The sequence below is a fragment of the Phascolarctos cinereus genome, unplaced genomic scaffold, assembly GCF_003287225.1.
Source record: "Phascolarctos cinereus isolate Bilbo 61053 unplaced genomic scaffold, phaCin_HiC Scaffold_4;HRSCAF=312, whole genome shotgun sequence".
Taxonomy (NCBI): Eukaryota; Metazoa; Chordata; class Mammalia; order Diprotodontia; family Phascolarctidae; genus Phascolarctos; species Phascolarctos cinereus.
Genome location: NW_027555847.1, coordinates 555,424,410 through 555,451,143, shown reverse-complemented (window position 1 = coordinate 555,451,143; position 26,734 = coordinate 555,424,410). Strand labels below are relative to the sequence as shown.

At 37.1% G+C, this 26,734-nt stretch overlaps 1 protein-coding gene across 4 annotated transcripts in view; it reads right to left on the bottom strand.

The window, feature by feature from the left end:
• Positions 1-26,734, bottom strand: part of KIF13A (kinesin family member 13A) — a 245,689-nt gene that overhangs the window by 96,600 nt on the left and 122,355 nt on the right. For all 4 annotated transcript variants that reach the window (XM_020986811.2, XM_020986812.2, XM_020986813.2 and 1 more), the window contains exons 5-9: positions 14,973-15,065; positions 11,029-11,209; positions 7,027-7,114; positions 3,768-3,902; positions 2,805-2,917 (exon numbers count right to left, since the gene is read on the bottom strand). In XM_020986811.2, the coding sequence (XP_020842470.1) occupies positions 2,805-2,917; positions 3,768-3,902; positions 7,027-7,114; positions 11,029-11,209; positions 14,973-15,065 (610 nt within the window). The remainder of the gene's footprint in view (positions 1-2,804; positions 2,918-3,767; positions 3,903-7,026; positions 7,115-11,028; positions 11,210-14,972; positions 15,066-26,734) is intronic.

The window sequence follows — 26,734 nt, the reverse complement described above, 5'->3', positions numbered from 1 at the left end:
AGATCTAAATAAGTCATGACCCACAATAAACTCCAGGGGCTCTCTGTTACATCCAGGATCAAATATAAAGTCCTCTGTTTGGCTTTCAAAGCCCTTCAAAACCTTCCTACCTTTCTAGTCTTCTTATACCTTAACCTCCCCTCTATGTACTCTGAGATCCAATGATATTGGCCTCCCTGCTATTCTTCGAATCAGACACTCCCATCTCCCAGCTCCGTGAATTTTCACTGGCTGTCCCCAGTAGCTGGGATTCTCTCCCTTCTCTACTTCTTGGCTTTGCTGAATTCCTTCAGGTCCTAAGTAAAACCCCACCTTTCACAAGAAGTCTTTCCCAATATCCCTTGATGCTAATAGCATTCATTCTAATATTATCTTTAATTTATTCTGTATATTAATTTTTTTGTATATAGTTGGTTGCATCTTTCCTTCCCTAGACGCAGCTAAGTGGAGCAGTGGATAGAATACTGGGCCTGGAGTCAAGAGAGTTCAAATCTTCCCTAGATATTTCCTAGCTGTGTGACCCTAGGCAAGTCACTTAACCTTTATCTGACTCAGTTTCTTTCAACTGTAAAAAAAACAAAAACAAAAAACAGGAATAATAGCACCCCATCTCCGCAAGGTTGTTAGGAAGATCAAATGAAATGATATTTGTAAAGTGCTTAGCATGATGCCTGGCACATAGTAGGCACTCAACCTACCTTCCTTGTTTCCTCTCTCCCTCCTTTCCCATTAGACTATGAGCTCTTTGAAAGTAGACTGGATTTTTTGCCTTTATATTGCCAGCACTTAGCACTGCGCAAGGCATATAGCATATACTTAACAAATGTGCACCTTAACTGATTTTATGGTAATCCTTGTTCTCAAAGATCAAAGTTTTAGGGAGGTAGTACAAGGGAAAACCCGCTAGACTAGGACTCGGAAGATCCAGGTTTGACTCCTCAGACTCACTACTTCCAAGCCATGTGAATCTGGATAGATTATTTATTAACCCATAATATGTATATACCCTGCATATGCATGTATTTCTTACTAGGATCAGTCTAACGCAAAAATAATGTACACTTGTTATACACAAAACACTTTGCTAGGTGATGGGGCAGAAGCAACATTTTGTATAGTTATAGGCCCTGTGTGGAAGGAAGGAAGGAAGACAGGGAGGGAGGGAGGAAAGTATCACACATCTATTAAGCACCTACTATATGCTAGGCACTTAACAAATATTCTCTCATTTTATCCTCACGATAAGCCTGGGAGGTAGGTGCTATTATTATCCTCATTTTATAGGTAAGGAAGCTGAGATGGATTAAGGTTAAGTGACCTGCCCCAAGTCACACAGCTAGTACATGAGGTAGGATTTGAATGCAGCTCTTCCAGACTCCAGGTACAGCATTCTACTCCCTGGGCCACCTAGCTGCCTCAAGGTATTTACAGCTAGATAAGGGGATAACATAAAAGAATACAAGGCAAGTTCATAAAAGTGCAGGCCAAGTACTCTGTGAGGTACAAAAGAGAAAAGGTAGCTAACAGTCAGGAGTGTGGGGACAACAAAAGCTTCTAGGGTTATGTAGCATTTGAGTTAGGCTTTGGAAAATGGATGGTAATTCAGCAGGGCAAAAACGGGCAGAGAGAAAGACATTCCAGGAAGAGTAAACAGCGTGAATGGTAGAGGAAAGGGTCGGGGACCACAAGGGGACAAGTTAGGCTGGCGTATAAAGCACAAGGAATGGAGGGGAGTGGTAGGAGACAAGGCTGGAAAGGTCACATGAAGCACTGAGTCTGAAGGCAAAATCTTTAGAAGAGCCCAAGCCTAGCGAAAGGCAGCAATCTTGGCTCCTTTAATTCCCCCTCACCTTCTGCCTTTCTACTTTTCTGCTCATAATAGAACAGTGCTATTCGGCCAACTGGAGTTTTTTAATGTCTTGTCATGAAACAAGAGGGAAAAAATCCTTTGTTATGTCTGTTAGATGAACTCCCCCAAAGAACCTATCTTTCCCTCTGAAAAAGGCCGTGCAGACCTGTCAGTGACAGAATATCTCTCTTCTGTTTACAAATCACTGCTAATTAAAATCACAATGTGCCCAACATAAATCTTTAAATACTGACTTTACTTTGGAACATTTGTACCGGTAATATAAGGAACTAAGGAAGTTAGTGCTTTTGAGATCTGAGAAACCTCTACAAATATATAATTTACAAGCAAGTCCCTGATTCTCTCAGCCCTAGAAATTGCCCAAAGATCACACAGGTACCAAATAGCAGATAACTTTCTAGAAAATTGTATATATGCATGTTCAAACAAATCCCATAATAAGACAACTTAGATTCTGTTTCACTTTTGTTTTTGCAACCCTAACACCCAACTCAATGTCTAGTATACAGTAAGTACTTAATAAATGGATTCTTTTTTCTTTTTATTAAGAGTAAGCTCCTCTACTGCATTTAAAACATGATTCCGTTTTACACACAACTTCTCAGGAATAGCTCTATTGTGTAAAGTAATGCACACGTAAATATATACTTCTAAAAAGTTATCACACATTTTTCTTTTTTTCTCCCTCTCTCAACCACTGTCTCCAGCCCCAGGGAAGCCTTCATGTATATCCCCAAGGTAGACATAGTGTTTTGTTTTTGTTTTTTTTTCTACCAGTCAAGCTGCTAACCAAGGTTATACAGTCTTTGGGATAAGCCACATTAGAACCATCCAACCCTTGACAAGAAGGGCCCCAAGGCATACTGGCAGCAAAACATCATACTCAGCTGGGAGTCTGGACTCATGAAAGGTGTTCTTGCAACAGCTCTCTTACTTGTTTATGTTGCTGCCTTCTTTCAGACGCTCCCCAGCGGCTCCTGTTTTAGACACTCTTTCACTTCCAGCCAAGTCTACCAGGCTGACCTTACTGACTTTCTCTCCCGAATTCTAGTTGATGGAAACAGGAAGCAGGCAATAAATGTCAATGCAAAAAAGCACACTGAAAATAACAACTCGGTAGCACCTATGCCTGTGCCAGATTAAAAAAGAAAGCTGTGCCTCTGCCCCTACTCAAAAGGAAAAAAAAATATTCCCAAAGAAGCCAGCCTTTAAATCTATACATTGGGTATTTGGGGAAGGAATTAACAACAGAATCAGATTTTAGACTGGTGCAAAAATAGGTCATTTCATCATGCCCTTAATTTTCCAGGGTACCCACAAGAAAATCTGAGGGATTTGTATATGTAATAAAAATCCCTGCCCCACAACAATTCAAATTGGGGAAGAAGATTGAGAAACCTATCCGGAAATGTTTTTCTTATGTCCTATCATAAAATAAAAAAGCAAACCTTTACTTGGAAACCTGAGGGTTACTGCCAGTGGGATGTTCTTGGTTGTATATTATGAGGCCTCTTGAAAAGTAAAGTAAATATGCTCTTTCTTTAGAAAAATGACAATTTGGGCTACATTTTGTAGTTTTCCCATAGATTTCCTTAATTCTTTGTATGACAAACATCTAGGGCCTATCGCAGAAGTGATTCCCATTCCATTCCATCTGCTAGTTATATAACATTATTGCCATGCCCTCCAAGGGACTGAGCCCTTCAGGCTTTTTGCTGGTCTTGATTTTAAAACCTTGGGTTAAATAAGGGCAATATGAGGTCAACTGTCTTAACAAAGTCATGCATCAAAGTCAGAGGAAGACATGCAATATGAATCCCCAGCCCCTGACCATGCTATGAGTTATTTCACTCATACAGCATCCCATTGTCTCTGCAGATTCATTACTCCCACTTACACCAGATTGCAAGTCATACAATGTTTGTGTGACTATAATGTTGAAGACAGCATGGGAGCGACTGCTTTCTTCATTCATGTTAGTTGCCGCCACTGTTCGAGATTTGTTTCCCTCAGACATCAATGACTCAATATCCTAGGGCAGAAACACAAAGAAAGGGTCCTAAAGAAAAGAGAATACTATAAGCCTGAACATCAATATTCCTTCTGCCATACCATTAACATATCTCCTTTCTAGAAGTACTCCCTTTCCTCAGCTCTAGTCAAAACATGGTTCAACTTTTATCCCCATCTTGTTTGATTCTCTTCACTGCGCAAAATTTTTTCAAAATTTTCATGTTCAGAATATACCTTTCTCATCAGTTCTTTTCTTATCAATTACATGCTTATGTTTTTCAAGTTTCTCTGAATATGTTCCAGGATGCAATTAACAACGAATTCCTAAAGTCCATCATTCTAAGCACTGGGGCTCCATTTCTGTTTAGAGCTGCTTCTCAATGTGCTCAGTTTTAGTGTCTTTGTATCAGCCCAACATACATTCATTTAAGAAGATTAATTACAGAAGGTGATGAATGGATTGTGCTTCTGATCTGGGCATCACTAGCCTAGTGCTATAATCATTTAATTGGCTAAAGTGATTACCTCACTCTGAGACAATGTTTCACTCCCAAAGATAATTATATTCAATCTTTATCCCTATGTTGCTGATTCAGCTAATGCGTTCTCTGAAACTGTGTTGAGTTGTATCAAAACAGGGATGAAAATGAAAGGAGAAAGATCCATCCACTTTATCAAATGTTTTTCTTTTTCTGGAGAGTTAGTAGAAAATAATGTCTTAATTCATTGATAAGAGATGAATTTAGGAAGCAACATGGTAAGACAGAGCAAGCAGTGGACTTAGAGCAAAGAGCCCTGGGTTCAAGTCTATTCCCAGCCAGGTGGCATCTATATGGTTCTGGGCAAGTTGGGTAAGTTGGATGAGATAATTTCCAAGTTTTCATCCAGCTCTAACAATCTCTGAGTTTCACCAGGTAAGTTTTAGTCTGTCAAGAAGTGTCAAAGAAATTGACAAAAGTAGAATACAGGTATGTATTGCTTTAAGAGTAGTTAGATGAAAATCCAACTTTTGAAGGTAAGTTAGAGAGTGATTATTTTAAAAAACAGATTCATTCTAGTGTTCTTTTAAATAGCAAGTACAATTTCACTTAAACTTAGATTAGAACTAGACATATTCAATTAACCCCTGATTTTTAAAGAATGCACTTTCCTTCTCACATGAGGTACATCCATAATTTAAAAATGCAGGCCAATTAACATATTAAATGAAACTTAAAATGTTAAAGGCCTTATTTTGTAGAAGTGTTATAGAAGAGACCTAGCTATTAAAAAGGACAAAATACTTTTCTTTCTTATAAAGTAAAATATGTAGAGTTATTTTTTAAAAAATATTTTGGACTTCTGAGAATTTTCTAGAGTGGGAAAATTGCATACTTCAGCAAGAAGGTCAATACCTTAAATATAGTGGCCACTTAAAAGTTCCTTTAATGTTTGAATAAATTTTCAAAGTAGATATCATGGTGACTGTGCTTCCTCTTAAATTATCTTTTCAGAATTTATAGTTAATATGGCTTTACTTCTGATATGTTCATTCACTTTTCTTTATAGAAATTAAAAGACAATGTTGTATCAGATCCTATTGGGTCTATATGCTAAGAAACAAACAAAAAACTCATTTCTTAGGGATTCAGATTGTTCATTTCTGATTTTATTGTAATACTCCCAATAAATAATTATCTAGTGAATCTTGTTAGAAAGATGCAGAATTAATTATTCAATCTTCCTGGTGAAAAACAGATATTTTCTAATTCTTAACTTTCCCATTTATGTAGAACTAGGGTGAAAATGGACATGGCGAAAATTAGGATACATGGTCCCTAGGAGTATATATGTGAGTGGCTTATCTTTTAAGGACTGTCTGTAGTCTAGTGTGAAAGATGGAGCAGCAGGAGCAGCAGCAGCATCAGGGCAGAAAATGGCCATGGGCACTGTTGCATTATTATCCTCATTTCACACACACACACACACACACACACACACACACACACACACACACACACACAAAACCCCAAATCAGGGAGGTGAATGATTTGCCCAGGGTCACACAGCCGGTAAGTGCTACAGGCAAGATTTGAACCCAGGTCTCTCCCAACTCTCTGTCTAAGGTTCTTACTACTATACTATGCTGCCACTGTGAGCTCTGAAAGAGACTGATATGATGAAAGTAGTGCTTTAAGAGACTAATGTGATAGCAGTCCACGTCAAACTAGAAGCAGAAAAATATTGGAAGCAGAGAACAATCAGAAGCCTACTGTGACATTTCAGGCAGAAAAGGACATATTTTGAAAGAAGTGACATTATTCCACTGATGCTGAGAAGGAAGAAGGGAACAAGTATTGGTGTCTAAAGGAGAATGGTGATATCACTGACAAAAATGGTTCTGGAAAGGAAACCCAGGTGTTGGTTGGTTGGTTGGTTTTTTTCAAGGGGTGGGGATGGAATGATAAGCTTTAGTTATACTGAATTCAAGGCAACGATGGGATATGCAAGTAGTCATATCCTGCAGGCATCTGGAAATACAGGACTAGAGCACAAGTCCTAAGTTAAAGACACTAATTTGGAAGGCATCATCCTACAGATGCTAGTTAAAGTTATGGCAATGGATGAACATTAAGATGAATATAGAAGGATGAGAACAAAGCATCAAAGATTAGACCTCTGGGGACATTGAAAATGAAGGGTGAGACGAAGAAGGCAATGAAAGAGGGATAGAGAAGAAGTGGGTATGGACAAAGAACCACGATAATATGATAGGGAAGCCAATGGAAGAGACAATTTCAGGAACGAAAGAGTGGATTATTCATAGTATCAAACACAGTAGGGAAACCATGGAGAATGAATTTTGAGAAAAGACTACTTGATTTGTCTAGTAGGAAGTCATTAATAAGCTTAGAGAAAGCAGTTTAATAGAGTAATAAATGATATCTTAAGTGTTCAGCAACTGCAAAACATTGAAACTTCTATCTTATCATGAAATTTGCATAATTGGTAGGCAATATATTGCGTATTTGCAGAATGAACTGTGTGTTGAACTGGAGTCAATATTCTGCACATGAGCTGCAGTAGCACTAGTAGCCAATATTCTCTGATCGAGTTGCCCTCCTTGCCAACACTGGTAGTTTCTTATAAATGCTTATACTTACCTCAAAGCTAGTAACAGCCAGCTGAGATAGGCCATCTACATAGGGCCCCAAGACTTTATGCTCTCGGACTTTAAGGGACTGCCTGCTCCTTCAGGATGGAAAAAAAAAAGAAGAGATAGCATTTTGCACTTGCAAACTTCACTACTGCTTCTTTCTTAAAGCATCCCCAAATTAGAGTGGTAGTTACAAAAAATTAGAAAAGTTAATTATTAAAAAGTTAGTTACAAAAAAAGTTAATTATAAAAAAAGAATCAACATAATATATTCTAAAGAACTGACACAATATATTTTATTTTGGCTTACTAAAATAGCATTCTAAATCAAGAATATTTTCAAATCTTTACCTCTATTTTTGCTTTAAAAATACATTTCCCTTACCAAAGCAAAAAAACAGTGTTGCTGAAATATTTGACATACTAATTTGCTTCATTGAAAGAACACTAAAAAATTCAAAATACCAAATATGGACAAGATAACAGAAAGGGAACTAAGAAAAATGACCAGATAGAACTCAATGTGCTTAGTGCTCAGTGGCAACAGATGCATAAAAAGATAATTTGACTAAGTAGAATCTCCGAATTTGAAAGCTGGACCTTGGAGGTCATCTCAGCACATCCCTTCATTTTGCAGATGAGAAAACAAATTGAGATGCAGAGAAGTGAAGGGACTACTAAATGACTAAATGGCTTTTTTCAAGGGGTGGGGCGGAATGATAAGTTTTAGTTACACTGAATTCAAGGTAATGATGGGATATTCAACTAGCCATATCCTGCAGGCATCTGGAAATTTAGGACTAGAGCACAAGTCCTGAGTTAAAGACACTAATTTGGAAGTCATCATCTTACAGATGTAGAACCCAGGTCTTCTGACCCCACATACAGTAATCTTTCCACTACTTTGTGGTATGTCCACATTAAAGCAGGTCCTCGAGTTCCTTCTCCCCACAGATCAGCAATGAAAATTAGGTAAGGACATAAGTAGCTAAAATCCATCATCACGGGGCCTTTGGCCCAGTGAAGGTTTCTCAAAAAGGGTCAGATACTTATAGCATATTTGTGGAGACTTTGTGGGCTTCAGACTTCCTTACACCCTGGTACTGGCAACTGCCTCCTCCAATTCCTTTATTTCACATACTGAGAAGACTGAACCCATAGATTCTTATCACTAGGTTCTTTATCACAAATCAAAATAGCAAATATTTACTGAGTTTGTGCAAGGCATCCCACTAAATACTTATTACCACTATCAGGCCACTCAAGTTGGATATCTAGAATCCTTTATTTTTCTATCTTATAACTAATGGAGGTCATTAGTACCACAGAGGCTTGGGAGAGGCAGAACAGGCAAAAATGATTGCAAGATAAATTTATTTCTTATGAGATTATATTAGCTTACTTATAAAGTCTTTCTTTGATGCCTCATCACAGTGAAGAGAGCTCTGGCAGTTCCTATTAATCTGGGAAAGGTCTGTGTGCAACCTTGCCAATAAACAGACTGTATACTTGTCATCTGAGGGCCAACCTAGCTAAATCCAAAGAAGTTCATCATCAGAGATAAGGTTGATCACCAGATAATAAATTCTTTTGGTGACTATGTCATTAAACCAATGAAAAGTGTCCATGAATGCCTTCAAAGAAGCACTTAGACTGATGAAATCATAGATAACCTTATCCACCTAACTGAACGTGTGGTGAGAAATTAGCTATAATGGAGTAGAACCTAACAAAGGAATGAGGTTCTACAATCAGGTTGAAAGGTGAAATTATTAACAATCAAAATTACCCTTGAAAATCCCTTCATTTTGCTGGCTTTTAATTCCTTCTCATTAGGAGCCTAACCTTCTTTGAATGTTAGCTCTAAGCAGCAAATAGAGGTACAAAACTTTTTCTTAAAATGTGATGACAGTGATGACACATGTTCACAATTTTTTTTTTTAGGCAGTTGGGGTTAAGTGACTTGCTCAGGGTCACACAGCTAGTAAGTGTCAAGTGTTTGGTCTGAGGCCGGATTTTGAACTCAGGTACTCCTGACTTCAGGGCCAGTGCTCTATCCAGATGTTCACGACTCTTATCTTCCAGATGTAAGTTTAATGTCTTTTTAGTCTTCATTAGTACCTTCACTGCTTTTTAAAAAATTGACTCAAAATGTCATTATTTTATTATTTGAAGAGAACCTAACTTAAAGGGGGAATTCTTCCCTTACAATCCAGTTGCTAAACTGAGGAATACAAAATGCTGAGCAAGGGGTTAAACCCAATCTCAGTCCTCACAGGCTACTGGCCAAGGGGTAGCTATCACTCTGGGTCAGCCAGGTGAATTCACATGGGTTAAACAGGCATTGGGCATATGATGAAACAATACTTTGGTACAATACAGAAAGGTGGTATATAACCAAATACAAAATTAGTTCCAATGAGGATTGACCAGGTAAGGCTGATTTATTGGGCCTTTTCAACAGCAAGTCAATAGTTAAGACGTAAAGCAAAGGGTAGAATCCTATTGGCTATATTGTGTTCTTTTTCACAGCATCTACTCTTTATCACCTTTCAAATCTATAAACCATTTTTGAGCATGTGAGAATAACTTGAAAATTAAACAATTTTAAGTTTCAATGAGATGTTATGTCATTTCTCATATTTTCACAAAGAAGAAGAGTTATACTCATCTTACAGAGAATTGTCTTATAGCAAGCATATTCAATTTTCAGTCTAGATTTATGCAGCAGGGAATCTTTTTGGTATAGATCCACAGAACTTAGAAAAGTAAGTCTAAGTTTTTCCAGCGGCTGCTCAATTTCACTGTTATCCATGACGGTGATTAAATATCACCAATATCCAAGAGTTTTTATTTTTATGGCTAGCATAACGCAATCTTCACTGTTAAAAGTAAATGATGGTAAAGAAATATGGTTTATTTCTAACATAAAAAGAATCTGTTCACAATATATTAAGAGAACTGCCTAGATTATGCAAGTTCAATTTCTCTATTGATCACCTCAGTTGCAGAACTATTTTCTATTTTAATGCAAGGTCCAGAGTTCCCTTTCAGATGACTCTCCAAGAAAAAAGTTCTTTGATTATAGTCAATTTCAAGAAAAAGTAATGGTCATTGTAACACTTAGGACATTAAAATTCTTAGCAAGTGGCATATAAACAATCTAATGTAAACCTACTAGACACTGATGAGTTTTGAGCAGCCTATGATATCTCAATAAATTAGCTGAATAAACACTCATTCAAAACTTTATGAGTAAAAGGCACTTTACTACATTCAGAGATGCAATGATGAAACATGACACAGTTCTTCAGTTTACCCTATAGCAGGGGAATTAAGACATGTACACAAATGACTTTATTACAAGTTGGAATATGCTAAGTGCTTTAGAGAGTTCAAATAAAATGGGATAAGAGATAAACGGAGGAATCACCATCTAGTTAATAGAAATCAAGAAAGGCTTCATTAAGGAGGTAGGCACCTGAAATGGACCTTTAAGAAAAGGAAAGACTTCAAAAGAGGAAGATAGGGAGTTTTGTTTTGTTTTCAGGCATGAGAGATACATAGGGGAGATAAGAGGCAGAAACTGGTCAGGAAACAATGAATATTTATGTGTGGCTGGGAGGTGTTGAATAAGTGACCACCCTACTAAGTGTCAGAGTACATGCAGAAGTCAGATGAGTTAAGGAATTATGAGACCAGACTGTCAGAAGGGCTGTAAAAATGAATACTGGAATAGACAAGGAGGATGGCAGGGATCAGAGAGAAAGACGATTGTAAGCTATGGGCTCAAGTCATTGACAATGATAAGAGAATGTCCTGGAGGTTGATACATGGCAGACACAAGAAACAGTTATAATCAGATAGTATCAAATTCAAATTAGCAGGAACCAGAGTTGTAATATATAGCTTAAACTATCTTGAAGCTTCTTTTTAAACATCAAGATTATTTTAATATATTATCTCCATCACAGGACTTTAAAATGTCTAATTTCAACCACTGACTTACCCTTTGGGGTCTAAAAGATCCCGAACTTTCTCATTATAGATTTCCATGTATGACACTTCAACTTTAAAGATCTGTGATTCATTTTGCTCCAAAGAGATTCTTTGAAATAAAGCACAACAAAGCCGTGGAATTAAGCCCAGCTGCTCAGCATTGCCCATCATTGAGAAGGATTTTCCTGAACCTAGAGAAAAGCAATCGGAGAGAGGTAAAGATGGAGAAGGGAAAAAATGAAAAATATGAATATTCTAAATATACTCATATGTTCTATATGTGTGAGTGTGGGTATTTAATATATGATTTTCATTTTTAAGGAACAAAATGGCACATTCCTCAGAAAACCCAATGTGGATGATAAGTATATTTGATTACTCTTCTCCATGCAAACTGGCTGACAATTCATTGCCCATCTCCACACTTTTGCATACGCTAGTAGTCTCCTTCAAAACTCACCTCAAAAACCACATTCTACGTGAGACCTTTCCTATTTCCCTTATCTGCTATTGACTCCTGTTTGCCCCTTCCCCAAATTGCCTTAGGTTACTTTGTATATACTCTGAACATATTTATGAGAGAACATGCTGTTTTCTTTGATAGAATATAACCTTGAGGCAAAGGCCATTTCATTTCTGTCTTCTGTATACCCCCAGTGCTGAGCACGTAGAGGCTAGGTGCTTCACAAATGCTTGTGAATTGGTGAACTAGTATTCACTCTACTCTAGGGAAGCAGGTTTCTACTTTTCTTTTGGGGAAAAAAAATAATTAGGATGAATGTAAGGAACCAGGGACAGAAACTTGTACCATTTAACAGGCTATAAAACAGCTATAATATTTTTATAAATCACAGAATGGATAAGAAGAAATTTTTAGGAAAAAAATACATTGTTTCCTGATTATTTTATAAAAGAGATTTACAGGAAGACCAAAAAAAGCAAAACATGCTTCGTTTCAGAAGAGCAAACAATGAACTATAAAGTAATTCCCCTGTTAGAACAGTACTTGAGTACTTTATAATTCTCTATGTATTTGGAGAATGAAAGAAAACTCTGAACTCTACACTCCCAAACTATGAGCTCCTGGAAGGCAGGGACTGTATTTTGCCTTTTTTTATATCACTGGTGCTTAGCACCATTTCTGACACTTAACAAATGTTTACTGACTATCATGAAATGAATGTTTATTGACTATCATGAATTTTATATCTTATAGTTTTAAATTGGGGCAGCTAACAGGGGCAGTGGATAGAGTACCAGGCCCGGAGTCAAGAAGACTCATCTTCCTGAGTTCAAATCTGGCCTCAGATACTTAACTAGCTGTGTGGTCTTGGGTACTCTGTTTGCCTCGGTTTCCTCATCTGTAAAATGAGCTGGAAAAGGAAATAGCAAACCTCTCTAGTACCTTTGCCAAGAAAACCCCAAATGGGGTCATGAAGAGTTGGACACAACTAAAATGACTGAATAACAAAAAGCTTTAAATTAGAGATTTAAAATTTTGCATGCAGACTTAAAGATAGATTCAGAAACTTCTTAGTACCATCAAAACATTTTACTGGCTCTCTCATCAATTGCTTTCATACTCAATATCAGATGATGAATCAGGTGTCTAAAAGATGACAGAAGGTTACATTCTCAATTTTATTAAAAACTATCATTTGCCCCCAGACTATTACAACCCTTTGGGTCTGGCCAGTTTCTTTCAGGGCTTAGAATCTGAGCCTAATTAGCATGGATTTTTATTCCTAAACATTAATCAGACATTGATCAAACATCTTTTTTGAAGGGAGAAGTGCTATGTGCACTTAAAAGTATCTTCCAACTCTTTGCATTTTCACTGGCGATTCTCTGCATCTGAAATTTTCTCCTTCCTCCTCTCCATTTCCTGGCTTCTTTCAGGTCTTAGCTAAAATCCCATCTTCCAAAAGAAGCCTTCCAGGGGCAGCTAGGTGGCACAGTGGATAGAGCACCAGCCCTGAATTCAGGAGGACCTGAGTTGAAATCCGGCCTCAGACACATAACACTCACTAGCTATGTGACTCTGGGGAAGTCACTTAACCCCAAGTGGGGAGAGAGGGAGAGAGGGAGAGAGGGAGAGAGGGGGAGAGGGAGAGAGGGGGAGAGGGGGAGAGGGGGAGAGGGGGAGAGGGAGAGAGAGAGAGAGAGATATAACAGGTCAAAAGAAGCCTTCCCCAATTCCCTTATGACTAGGGCCTTCTTTTTGTGATTGTGTGCAGTTTATCTTGTATGTAGCTTATGTAGAAGCTTAGCATAGAGCCCAGCACTGAATTGGTGTTTAATAAATGGCTGACTTGACATCTCTTATTTCATTGGCTTTAATCAATTTTTTTTTAATTTTTAATTTTTTTATTTTTAGGCAATTGGTGTTAAGTGACTTGCCCAGGGTCACACAGCTAGTTAAGTGTCAAGTGTTTGGTCTGAGGCTGGATTTGAACTCAGATCTTTGACTCCAGGGCTGGTGCTCTATCCACTGTGCCACCTAGCTGCCCCTCACTGGATCTTTAAAATAACTATGTGAGATAGGAAGGGAATGTATAATTACCCCTATTTTACAGATGCAGATATGTAAAGTTATTTAGATAAAACATTTTAATAGCTATTAAATACTCATGGCCAACATACAGTTAATGGTAGAGACAAAACTAGAATCTAAGCTTCCTGACTCCTCCTATACAGTCTCCTTTCCATTATAAGTCAAGGGAAGCATCATAGTACAATGGAAAGAGTATGGAACTTGGAGTAATAAGACCTGAGTTCAAATCCTGATTCTATTACTTATTACCATTGTGACCTAAGAAAATCACTCAACTTCTCTGGGCCTCAGTTTCCTCTTCTGTAAAATGAGACGGTTGGACTAAATGACCTCAGTTCTTTCCTGATATAGATCTATTATCATAAAATGGTTTTGGAAAATGTTTATTTAAAATGCTTTTCTTTGCAATAAGATCTTGGTTATCTGTATAATACATACTAGGAGAATAATTTGAAACATCCAGTAGAGATATTGTTCCAAAGGAGGGATATACAATCAATAAGGCCCTCACCATCAACCATCACTCCAAGCAGAGAGGGATGGCTCCCAAATTGTAATTGAATAATTCCCAACATGGTTAATTTGTATACAAATAATCAGGACTTCATTATATTTAACCACCTGCATGAATGAATTAAAAGGATAAGTGGCAAAATGTGTAGAACAAAATACATTTTTTGTCAGTAATAATAATGGGGAATTTTGCAGAAGAGCAGCATAAAAGTTATCACTAGAGCTATATGGTTGGAAAATGAGGTGGAATGGCCATGTTGCCAGAGCAATGGATAAGCATGGACATCAAACAAGCTCAGCTGGGTGTTCATACAACGTCAAGAGCTTGAGGAAGGCCTCCAATACATTATATGAACTCTCGTGTGGGAGGACCTATGGAAGGGTATGGATAAGAGTAGCACAGAATCAGATATGGATTGGTTGCAATCTATACCATTGGAAGGAACGCCCACATCAATGATATTACAGATCCACTTAAGTAAATAATAACAGTTCACCTTTCTAGAGTACTTTGTGGACCTCAATTTCTTCATTTGTAAAATGAAGGTATTGGGCAAGATGACATTTGAGGTCCCTTCTAATCAGGAGTATGCCAGTAAATGTTTGACAACTGGCTCTCCACACCCCCCCCCAAAAAAATTTCACGATGTATTTTTAAGTTTAATCTGCATTACTGCCATTTTCTCCATCATTTACTTAAGTCCAGAAACTCTCTGGAGTTTAATCTTCATTATTAATATTTTCTCTATCACTTTCTTAAATCTAGCTATAATCAACAAAATAATAAATCAACCTCTGATTTGTAGCATTTACTGATGATGCTGTATTTTTCACACTGTTGAAAATTAAATACTTACTATACTTGATTATGAAATAAAAATTCTTACCTGTCTGCCCGTAGGCAAAAATACAAGCATTGTATCCCTGAAAGGCTTTTTCAAGAATTCCTTCTCCAAGGCATTTGAAAACTACTTCTTGACCTGTCAAAAAGATTAAGCAATTAGTTAACAATCAATCCCCTGAAAACATGAGCAATGTTCTTTTACATACAGAAGTGAAAACATTTCTTACTACAAAGAAAAAACACTACTTTTGAACAATGTGAAATACATGTACAAGAAAAGTTATAGAAATGTCCACACAGAAATGCTGATAGGAAGAATAGCAGTAGAGGTGTTCAGTGATCTCCTGGGGATAATTATTGGAAAGGAGAAAAAATTATAATGTTTCTGATATCTATAAACCAAACGATGGACCCAAACTAATAAGTGAACTAGAAATGTTTAACTTGGGACCCACAAACACGACTTCATGGTCATCACTGAGATTTGTTAAGATAACATCAATAGCTAGAATAAAACAATGGAAGGGTATTCCTTGTTCAAGAAGAAGAGCTGAAGGAGTAAGGAAGGTAGGGTAGCATTGTCCAGCAGTAAGTTATTTACCTTGTGGAAATTCATAATCGTGAAGAGGAAGGTGTTGAGTTTTAGGATGAGGATTAAAGAGACAGAAACAGAGGCAATCTAGTGGTAAGACTATACTACAGGCTATATACCATGGTGGTTTGAGCCATGGGATAACAAGCTCCTGATGTTGTTAATAATAGCTAGCATTTATAAAAGGTATCACAAAATCCTGAGACACCCAATAAAGGGCTTGTTATATGTAATCTCATTTGAGCCTCACAACAACCCTCTGAGATAGGTGTTATTACTATCCCCATTTTACAGATGATACAACTGAGGCAGAGAGAAGCTAAGTGACTTGCCAAGAGTTATATAGTTAGTTTCTGAGACAGGATTTGAACCTAGGCTTTCCTGACTCCAAGACCAGTGCTCTATCCACTGGGCCACCTAGCTACATAATAGAAGTAGGATAGAGTTGTGAAAGAGGGGTTTCGGAGTGTAGGGAGACAGCAACAATATGTATATCTGCTATGAGTGCACCTTTGATAAAAACAGTTGCTTCAATAACCTATGATTTCATTAGTATCCATCACTCAGTGAGAAAATTAATGAATATTAAATGCTTACTATGTGCTAAGTACTAGGGATACAAAAAGAGGCAAAAAACAATCTCTGCCCTCAAAAGTCTCATGATCTAATGGAGGAAATAATAAGCTAACAAATATACATAAACAAGCAATATATACGACAAATAGGAAATACTTAAGGGAGGGAAGAGTTGGGAACAACTTCTAGTAGACGATATGGATAGAAAAAAAAAGTTCATGACCAAATAAAGGATAGAGAGGATCACAGGAGATAAAATGGATAATTTTGATTATATAAAATTAAAAGGTTTTTGTACAACCAAGTCACACAAAGCTCTAATTAAGAGGGAAACAACTGGGGAAAATACTGCAATAAAGGTCTCATTTCCAAGAAATATAGAGAATTGTTTCAAATTTATAAGAATAAAAGATATTCCCCATTTGGCAAATGGTCTAAGGATGTGAACAGTCAGCTCTCAAGGGAAGAAACTTGGGCTTTCTATAGCCATATTAAAAACAAGTGCTCTAAATAACTACTAATTAAAGAAATGAAAATTAAAAACAATTCTGAGGTTCTGCTTTATACCTACCAATGTGGCAAAGATGACCAAAAAAAAAAGGAAAATTATAAAGGCCTGGCACATAGGAAGCACTTAATAAATGTTTATTCACTGACTGAATGTTAAAAGGGCTGTGGGAAAATAGGCACAATAATGCACTTAATGGACCTGTAAAGGGGTACAATCATTCTGAAAAGCAATCTGGAACGATACTCCGAAGAAATCAAAGAAAGAATAAAAGATCCTTTATGTACAAAAATATTATAGCAACTCTTTTTGTAACTGCAAAAAAGTAGAAACTGAGGGGATGCCCATCAGTTGATGAATGAATGAATAAGCTGTGGTATTTGTGAATGTGGTATTTACAATGGTGCAAGAAATGAGGAAATAAATGATGCCAAAGAGACATGGAAAGACATATGAACAGATGCAGAGTAAAGAGAGAAAAACAAAGGAATAATTTATACTGTACTATCAGCATTACAAAAATGAATAAGTTTAAGGATTTTTATAAACTGATGAATAAAAAGAGCAGAACCAAGAGAATAATTTATACAATAACAACACTATAAAAACAAACAACTTTGAAAAGTGTAAGATCTATGATCAATTCAATGACCACAAATGATTACAGAGGACTGATGATGGAATATGAGTTGCTTAAATCAGTAAAAGAGGCACACAGAGGAACAGTGTTACAGAAATGACTTGGATTAATAATACCATCAAGTATCAATACATATTTCTGTATCAAATCATGAGCAGTGCCCAGTCTTGATACTTAAGTAGGTTAGAATGAGAGAACATTTTTGACAGAATTGTTCTGTCGAAAGCAAATAACTTGTGATGCTTCCTGAATGATGAGAAGAATAATAGTCTCAGGCTAGGATGAAAATAATGGAAAGATATTTAAATAAAACTCCTAAATAATTATTATAATTTTTACATTTGAACAGAGAACTTTGTATGCCAAACCAGCAGTTCTGTGCCCTCTCCATTTTGATATAAATTAATTAGCTAAGAATGAGTATTAAAGCAATTAAACCACGTAAATTTAGATTATTTATAAAGACATGACTGAATCTATGAGAAGTCTAAATCAGATTTAGATTTAAACATGTGCAACTTTACTCATTTCAAATACATACAGGAACATGAACTGGTGGACATCAAAAAGCTGCTGAAAAGAATTCAAGAAACGTATGTCTTAATGAATAAATAATAAATTCTAATTTGTATGCTGTAAATAATCTAATTAATGGATCAATCAGTATGGCACTTTCTCAATGAGATCCATGATTAATGCAGAAGAACCAGAAAAACAAATTAGAAATGTTTATTGTCCAAACTATGACACGCAGTTGGATTGGCAATCCCTTGAGTTCATTTGTCAGTATGTATGTAAACATAAGAAAGGGGTTACAGTAGATGTACATTGAGCTGGGTCCCAAATTGAATAGGAGATCACATTTGGGAAATGGTGCATCAGTCTCAATAATTCCAAGCTGTCCACTGCCACAGAACACTTCTTTTAACACTACCATTCTCCTGGTAATGTTACATCAATGCAAATCATGGAATCCCAAAGTAGTCCATTCTGCTTTTAGAGAGCTCTACTAGGAAGTTTTTCCTTAAATCAAGTATAAACTTGCTACTCTTCAGTTTCCATCCATTGCTCTTTGTGTTTCTGTCTTCAGTCCAAATGCCACCTCCAACATAAGGCTTTTTTCTGATCTCCCCAGCTACTAGTGCCTCCCCTACAAAATTATCTTCCATTTATTTTGTATATACTTATGTGTGTGTCTCCTTAGACAGAACGGAAGTTGCCTGACAGCAAGATTCTCATTTTTGTGTTTGTATCCATATTACCTTGCATGGTGCCTGTCACACAGTAAGTTCTTAATAAATGGCCATTGGTTGATTTATTCTCAGCCCAATGAATGTACCGTTTATTTTAAAATTCCTGCCTTCAACAGAGTCTACTAGAATATGTATTTTTAAAACTCTTAAGACTGATAAAGAGATAAATTTTGCTTGAGTTTACACTTTTTGCCAAGGACAGCTATAGATTTTTAACACCTTTGTGAAATACTAAAGTACTACAGAAGAGTAAAATAGACTTAGCTAAATAAATAAATCACCAGACCCAGAGCAGATATGTCAACACAGGAATAATCTACCATTTGTTAATGCATATCTACAACAACATCTTGGCATGGTGAAACAGAGAGATAAACTAAATAGCATGGGTGAATCTATAGAGTTTATATTAATGATTGCATAAACTGTTATACAAACAGAAGATGGTTCTTTCCTTTGCAGAAGACATTCTTCTGTATCAGAGGTAATATTTGCTAGAAGGCTTGCCCATGACAGTGTACAGAAAAACACTGATAGGAAAAGGTAGTGGAGTAGTTCAATGAGGCTATGAGAATATGAATTCACTTGACAAGTTCATTTCAGTAAATATATATCTTTGTTTCATGTTCTATTAAACAATTTCGAATACTATCTTTAAAGGAAACAATAAAAAGCCTTCTATCTTCCTGAGAAGATTAGGGCCATTCAACAGCAACTCTTTCAAATCCACTCTAATCCAGGGGTTGGCAAACTATTCTTAGTTGCTACAGTATTTGGCCCATGAGGTGTGCTGCAGTTTGTTCACTTTTGATCTAATCACTTAATCATTTCCATGTCCTTATCCATTCACCTGCATTTTCTTTTCTGGCGATCTCATTCATTTCTACTACATCACTTCTGTGCAGCTAACTCCCATTTCTACATTTCTGCCTTGAACCAAACTATACAGTTTCTAAGCTCCATGTCCATATCTCAAGTTGCCTACAGGTCACCTATACCTATACTTTCCACAGTACTTTAAACCCAACATGTCAAAAATAAAACTCACTGTTTTCCCCTCTTCCCTTTCTTGGCTCCACACCTGACCCTCCAGAATTCTCTTCTATGCTCCAGTTGCCTTATCAACTTACAAGATCTCTCCACCCCTACAATTTCCTCTTCTGATTGGTGAGTTCTTCCCAGAACCTCCATTTTGAGGTCAGGTCCCCATTAGTACCCACCTTGCAATCATTTTATTTTACTGCCCAACTCTACTCTCTTCCCATTCAATCTATTTTAAACATAGATTAAGGTATGGTTTTTTTTCTCCTCAGGAAAAAAAACTGCATGTGGTTTCCTTTTCTTTACCAAATGACATTCAAATTCCTTTGTCTAGCATTGAGGCTCTCTATTATCCACCCTAGGTTTCCAGCTTTGCCTCATATTATTACCTTACTATATATACTCTATGCTTTAATTAAACTGTACTACTTTCTGTTAACAATTACAACATTTTCCCACTTCAATGCCTATGTTCTTATAGTTTTCTATGCTTGGGAATAATCTTTCCTCATCCTTTTCAACTGCTGAATTTCTAGCTATGCCATCAAACTCAACTCAAATGTAACCTACTCAAGGATGCCTTGTCTAAACCCTCATCAATCCTCTTGTTGATATGTACCTTTCTCCATAGACATTACTCAGCACTTAAGAACTCTCTAATGCAGGTACTTAATATGTATATTCTATTTGTCTTTGTTAATGTCATGTTCTTCCACCAGACTGAAAATTCAGTGTGGCCAGGAACTAGTTTATATTTTATATGGTTATCCCTTCCACATTGATGGGGTTAGGGACATAGCACACATTAAATTTTTTTGGCTCTCCCTTTGTAGCACAGAAGTCTGATTCTTTTTTTCTTTTTCTTTTATGGAGTGTTTACAGCACCTTATTATAAAATTTGAGTTAAGTATTTGTGTCATCTGCTGGCCTTTATGGGTTGTCTGTGGCTTCCGCAAAACTCCCAAAAAATTCCCATTTAATTTCTTATGCCAATGTGATATGTCAAAACTGTGATGGGGAAAGTTGTGATATAGAAGGGATAACTATACAAATTTTGTATCTCTCCCAGGATTTAGCATTAGTGCACACACTAGATACTCAATAAATATTTGTTGAAAGAATATTCCCTTCTTCCTTCTAGTCTAGGTCAAGCAAACTTGCAAATTGTATCTTGCCCTCTGTTTTTGTATGACCTGCAAGCTAATAATGACTTTTGCATTTTAAAATAAAGTTTCTTTGTATAAAAAACAACAACACATCATTCTTAACTTCCTGACCTTACAAAAAAACAAAAAAAACAAACCCAGGAGGTGAGTCAGATTTGGCCCTCAAGCAATCATTTGCAGATACCTTCCCCTAGTCAAAGTGGAAGAAATTTCTTTTCCTTACATTTTCTACTTGTACTTTTAATCCTATCCCTTCTTACTTCCTTCATAACCTGGCTCCATCAACCATGCCCCACTCATACATCTTCAATCTCTCCTACTCTACAAGCTACTTCTCAAGGTACAAAGAGTCTCAGTTTTCCTCTAATCTAAACCTCACCCCCCAAACAAAACTTTACCTTCAACTCTGCTACTTCCTCAAGCTACTTTCCGTGACTTTCTGCCCATTTTTGGTCACAGACTTCTATAAAGAATACTATAATACTTGCAGCCTCCAGTTTTTCACTACTCACTCACTCTAGCAATCTGGTTTCCTTCCACAGAAATCTAGTGAATCAATCTTCCCTAAAGTCATTTAGGACTTCCTTACCACCAAATTCAAAGGCCTTTAGATGCTCAGTCTCCTTGACTTCCTTGTTATACATGAAGGTGTGGACTACCTCCTCTCTGATGGCTTCATTTTCTTGGCTTCCATATTTTGTTTTCTTGAGGTTCTCCTCTCCTGCCTTTGATCGCTTCTTCTGCTTCTTGCTAGCTCTTCATGGTCATCCCTTCCTTAAATGTAGGTGTTTCCTGAGGCTCTAAAAACAACCATCCGTTTTCTCTTCTCTTTCTATACCCTCTCTCTTAGTGATCTCATCTATTCCTATGGCTTCAATTATGGCCTCTGTGTAGATGACTTCCAAATATCTATCACTACTGTTTTTAATCTCTCCCCAGAACTCTAGTGTTATTTATATTAGATCCCATAAATTGTTCTTTCCCCAAATAACATTAATGTAGTTAATGGCACCAACATGCTCTCAGGCCCCCACGTTTATAAGTTTGAAGTAATTTTTGACTTAATAGTATTCTCCACCCAATATATCCAATCTACAGCCAAGAATTAGTATCTTTTCCCCTTATTGTTTTCATAGAAATTATAATATTCACTGCCCACTTTCTATAATCTCATCAGATTGTCTTCTCCTCTCCCCAGTTACTAGTGCCTTCCCTCCCCAAACCACTTCATATTGATTTTGTATAAATTCTTATATATATATACATGTTGTCCTCACTAGAATGTAAACTCTTTGAGAGGAGGGATTATTTCATTTGTCTTTGTATCTTCAGTGATTAACATAGTGTGCCTGGCACATAACTGGAGTTCAATAAATGCTTGCTTGATTGAATGTCCAAATAAAAACCAGTGCTGACAAGCATATTTATGTCATTCTATGAAGCTGTTATGGTACTGGGTAGAAGTGCAGGAACTAGAACTCTAGAAACTGCTACTGGAGCAGAAACACAAAGAAAAATTAAATATCTAAAATAAATAGTCAAGTAGCAACTGGGCAGCTAGGTGGCATAGTGGATAGAGTGCCAAGCCTGGAATCAGGAAGACTCATCTTCTGGAGTTCAAATCTGGCCTCAGATACTTACTAGCTGTGTGGCCCTGGGCAAGTCATGTAACCCTGTTTGCCTTAATTTCCACATCTGTAAAATTATCTGGAGAAGGAAATGGCAAACCACTCTAATATCTTTGCCAAGGAAATCCCAAATGGGGTCATGAAGAGTCAGACATGACTGAAATAAAACTCAACAACAACAAACAACTGAACATCTTAAAAAATAATCTTAATAATCTATTCTTTTGGAATTTGGAGTCAGAGAACTTGGGTTCAAATCTTTCCTCTGTCACTTCCTATCAGGGAAGTCATTTAAACTCTCTGGGTTTCATTTTGCACATTTGTAAAATGAGGGTGGTGAAGTAGATATTTCCTAAGCTTCCTTCTAGCTCTAAATATATGATCCTATAACATCTAAGCCAGCTTCCAAAGATAATGGGGCATATTTGTTAACTGTGTGATATTCAACTTTTTTTTTAAAGCTTATAAGCATAAAAGGAGTTTTGACATAGGTTTTTTGTTTTTGTTTTTTAGTTAGGCAATGGGGTTAAGTGACTTGCCTAGGGTCACACAGCTAGTAAGTGTTACATGTCTGAGGCTGGATTTGAACTCAGGTCTTTCTGAATCCAGGGTGGGCGCCACCTAGCCACTCCTTGACATAGGTTTTTAACAAAAAATTCGCAGTATGTGGAAAAACTTTAATCCACAGAAGGAAAGCCACTACACTTCTGTAGCCTGTTTCCTCATCTGTAAACGAGGACAGTAGACTAGTTCTTCCTTTCACTTTTCAGCATGCGCTACATAGTTTCCATTTTTCAGTTAAATACTACATGTCTCAGTATGTACTACAATATTTAGAGGCACCAATCTTACAAATCATATGGTTAACACACCTTGGAGTGCATCCCTTTCTACCTTGTTTCTGTGATCTTAGTCTAACTGCCTAAATGCCATGGATAGAAGTCCCAGTACAGTTTATAAGTAGATGAATAAAATCTGAAATGTATATAGCATTATGCATGGCAAATTTAGAATAAACACATATTTAAAAATAGTAAAATCAAACCTTGTTTGAAAGAAAAAAGGGAAAGAAACAGAAATGCTGCTTCTTAGAGGACTTTAAAAAGTTTCAGACAGAATCACTGAGGTCATTATTCTCTTACCTTAGAGGTACTAACTACTTCCAAATTCAAACAGGCTGAGACAAACACTATGAATCATTCTCTGTAACAAGGTGTGCCAAACACATACCTTTTTGCTGAGAAAACTGTTTCTACACTCTTTTCTCAAAACTCAAATGAGATTAAATTTGGGGGGGGAGAAGAGATGCCAATAAATGTCAGATTTTCTTTATCTCATGGAAATCAAACTACTTTTTTTCCTCACAATGACTGATAAAAAATCCTAAGACTGAAGATATCAGAAAGATATACAAGTCACAATAACAAAACCATGTAAAATCATGGATTAATACATGACTTAAAGGTCTCATTTTTTCTATGAATTTCCCCTTATTCTTCACGCTGGTTATGTCAGGCTACCTTTCCAATCTGAATAATCCTTAGCAGACTGATACTGTATATAAGTAACAAAAGAAAAACATTACACTGTTGCCCAGATACTTGACCCTGCTTTGAGCTTTATATCTCTTTAAGCTTAATTTGTGACCCATAAATCTTGCCTACTCTGCTTTATACCCTGTGATAATAAAAAGGTATTAAATATCAAAACTACTTGTCCTTTCATGATGGGATCCCAATTGGCCCAGAAGTCTGATGGTTTCTTATAAAACTTCCAGGACATAGGGAATAGTGACTTCTGCCAGCTACTTGTGGAAGCAGACCCACAAAAGAGGCAATTTATATTGGAGGAGTGAGAGAGCTAGGAACACACTTGACATTTTAAGGGTTTAAACAATTCATGGGTGGGCATTATAAAAGATACAATATCTCCACCCTAAATGTTTCCAGCTGTATGGATGAATGCAGATAGAATGAAATTCTGCAGTGGATGGCGTGAGGGTGGGAAAGAAATACACTAGCTTGTGAGACACAATTCGGGAAGTCCTGCAGGGACTAATTTTGTTAATAACAGAAGGATCTATGAGTATTTGTTTCTACCCCCAGACAAACTGAGCAAAGCCAGATCACTGGCAGGGCCAATAGGCCTACAGCTTTTTCAGCACAGCAGATGCCAAAAAATTAGAAGAGATGCCTTTCTTTGGCCTGGGTTCTGTGGCCCATGGCCATTTTACAGATGCGAGCTCCCACAGTGCCCAGCTACAATGAAGCCACAAAGCGACTCTGGCCTTACTTGTTAATAACCGTGACCATAATGCTAATTTCCTTCATGGGATTTTTTATTATTAGCCTTTCTGTAGCTATGTGGACAGAGCTTAACCAAGGCCCTAATACAGTTACTCATACTGTCAAAACTGTATGGAGAGAACTTCATGGTTTGACATTTTTGTAAGCACAGTCTTAGGTCTGAGTTATTCAACCTTGAGTCATGTTTGATATAGCTCTTTTAAAAACTAATACCCTTGGGCTGCCTTACTGGTGCATAACCCCTCCCAACTGAGACAACTAATGGACTCCAAGCTACTTACTATTTGCCTACTGGGAAAAAGGTAACCAAGACAGTCTTCCCCCTATGCCAAGGCTCCTATCCCTGGAAGCAGCAAAATTGGAGAAATAAAGATGGAAAGGAACCTGGGATGGCCAGTTTTGTTATTGTTTGTTTAGGCATGTGTTTTGGTTTGCTGTGGGTTTTTTGTTTTGTTTTGTTTTTCTTCAGCTGTACAGGCGTTTTCACTGGCGTGGTGATCCTCCACTGAAGAAACTGTCTCTTAATTGCAAATTAGTAATTATTCTGCAACTTCAGTCTTAGAGAACCGCCATCAGAGAGCACTGATATGTTAAGAAATACGCCCAATGTTAAACAGTCAGCATGTGTCAAAATCAATCAGTCAATAAACATTTATTAAATACCTACTATGTGCCAGATATTGTGCTAAGCACTGGGAATATAAAGAAAGGCAAAAGGCAGTCCCTGTACTCAAAAAGTTGACAGTCTAATTAGGGGGCATGGAAGAACAACAAGCAAGCAAATATGTACAAACAAGTTATATACAGGATAGAGAGGAAATAATTAATAGAGGGGAAAGCACTAGAATTAAGGGGTCTAAAAAGAGCTTCCAGTAGAACTTGGGGTTTTAGTAGAGATCTGAAGGAAGCCAGCGAAGCCAGTAGGTAGAGAGAAGAGAGAACATTCCAGGCATGGGAAAGAGACAGAGAAAATGCCCCAGGGCTGAAAGATGGAGTGTCTTGTTGGAGGAAGTGCAAAGAGTCCAGTGTCACCGAACTGAAGAAGGGATTATGAGGTATGAAGAGACTGAGAAGGTAAGGGGTAGGTTGGGTTATGAAGGGCTTTGAATACCAAACAGATTATTTTCTATTTGACCCAGGAGATGATAGTCAACAGAGTTTACTGAGTGGGGTGTTGGGATGGGAAGGGGAATGACATGCATGTGAGCATTTACAACTCAAAAATTGGGATATGCTATAAATTAGAGCCTGATATTGTCTAGAATTAAGGAAATTATGGGAAGTGTTAATGATACATATTAAATTTAAAAGTGTGTTGCATTCACCTCCAGAGAAAGAACTGATAGTCTGAATGCAGACTGTTTTTCACTTTCTGTATTTTTTCATGTTTTTCTTTTGTCCTTTGGGTCTGTGTCTTCTTTCACAACATGACTAATCTGATAATGCTTTGCATGACTGAACATGTATAACCTATATCAAACTACTTATTGTCTCAGGGAAAAGGAAGATGAGGAAGAGAGAGAAAATTTGGAGCTCAAAAATTTTTTTAAATGAATATGAAAAATTGTCTTTACATGTAACTGGAGAAAAATAAAATATAATTTTTTAAAGTATGTTGTGTATACATTATTTATATTTTCCTCTGGAGAGCTGGTTGCTAAACATTTACCAGCACACCCATGGGCGTGTGTGTGTGTGTGTGTCTGTGTGTGTCGCGTGGCGGGGGGGGCACAGGAGAAGTGTGTATATGGTAGGCAGAAAGTAATAAACATTTGTTAAGTGCTTACTAGGTGTCAGACACTCTGCTAAGCTCTTTATAAATATTCTCTCATTTGATCTCACAATAACTCTGGGAGGTAGGTGCTCCTACCTATTATTGTCCCCAACTTACAGATGAGGAAACTGAGGCAAAAAGAGCTAAGTGACTTGCCCAGTGTCACAGAGTTAGTTAGTGAGACTGAGGCTGGATTAAAACTCCTGACTCCAGGCCCAGCCCTTTATCCACTGTACTTGGTAGTAGGTGCTGGCTTAAATAAACAATAGCAAAAATTTAAAGTTCCCCCTCTTCCTTCTTCCCCCCCCCAAATGATGTTGA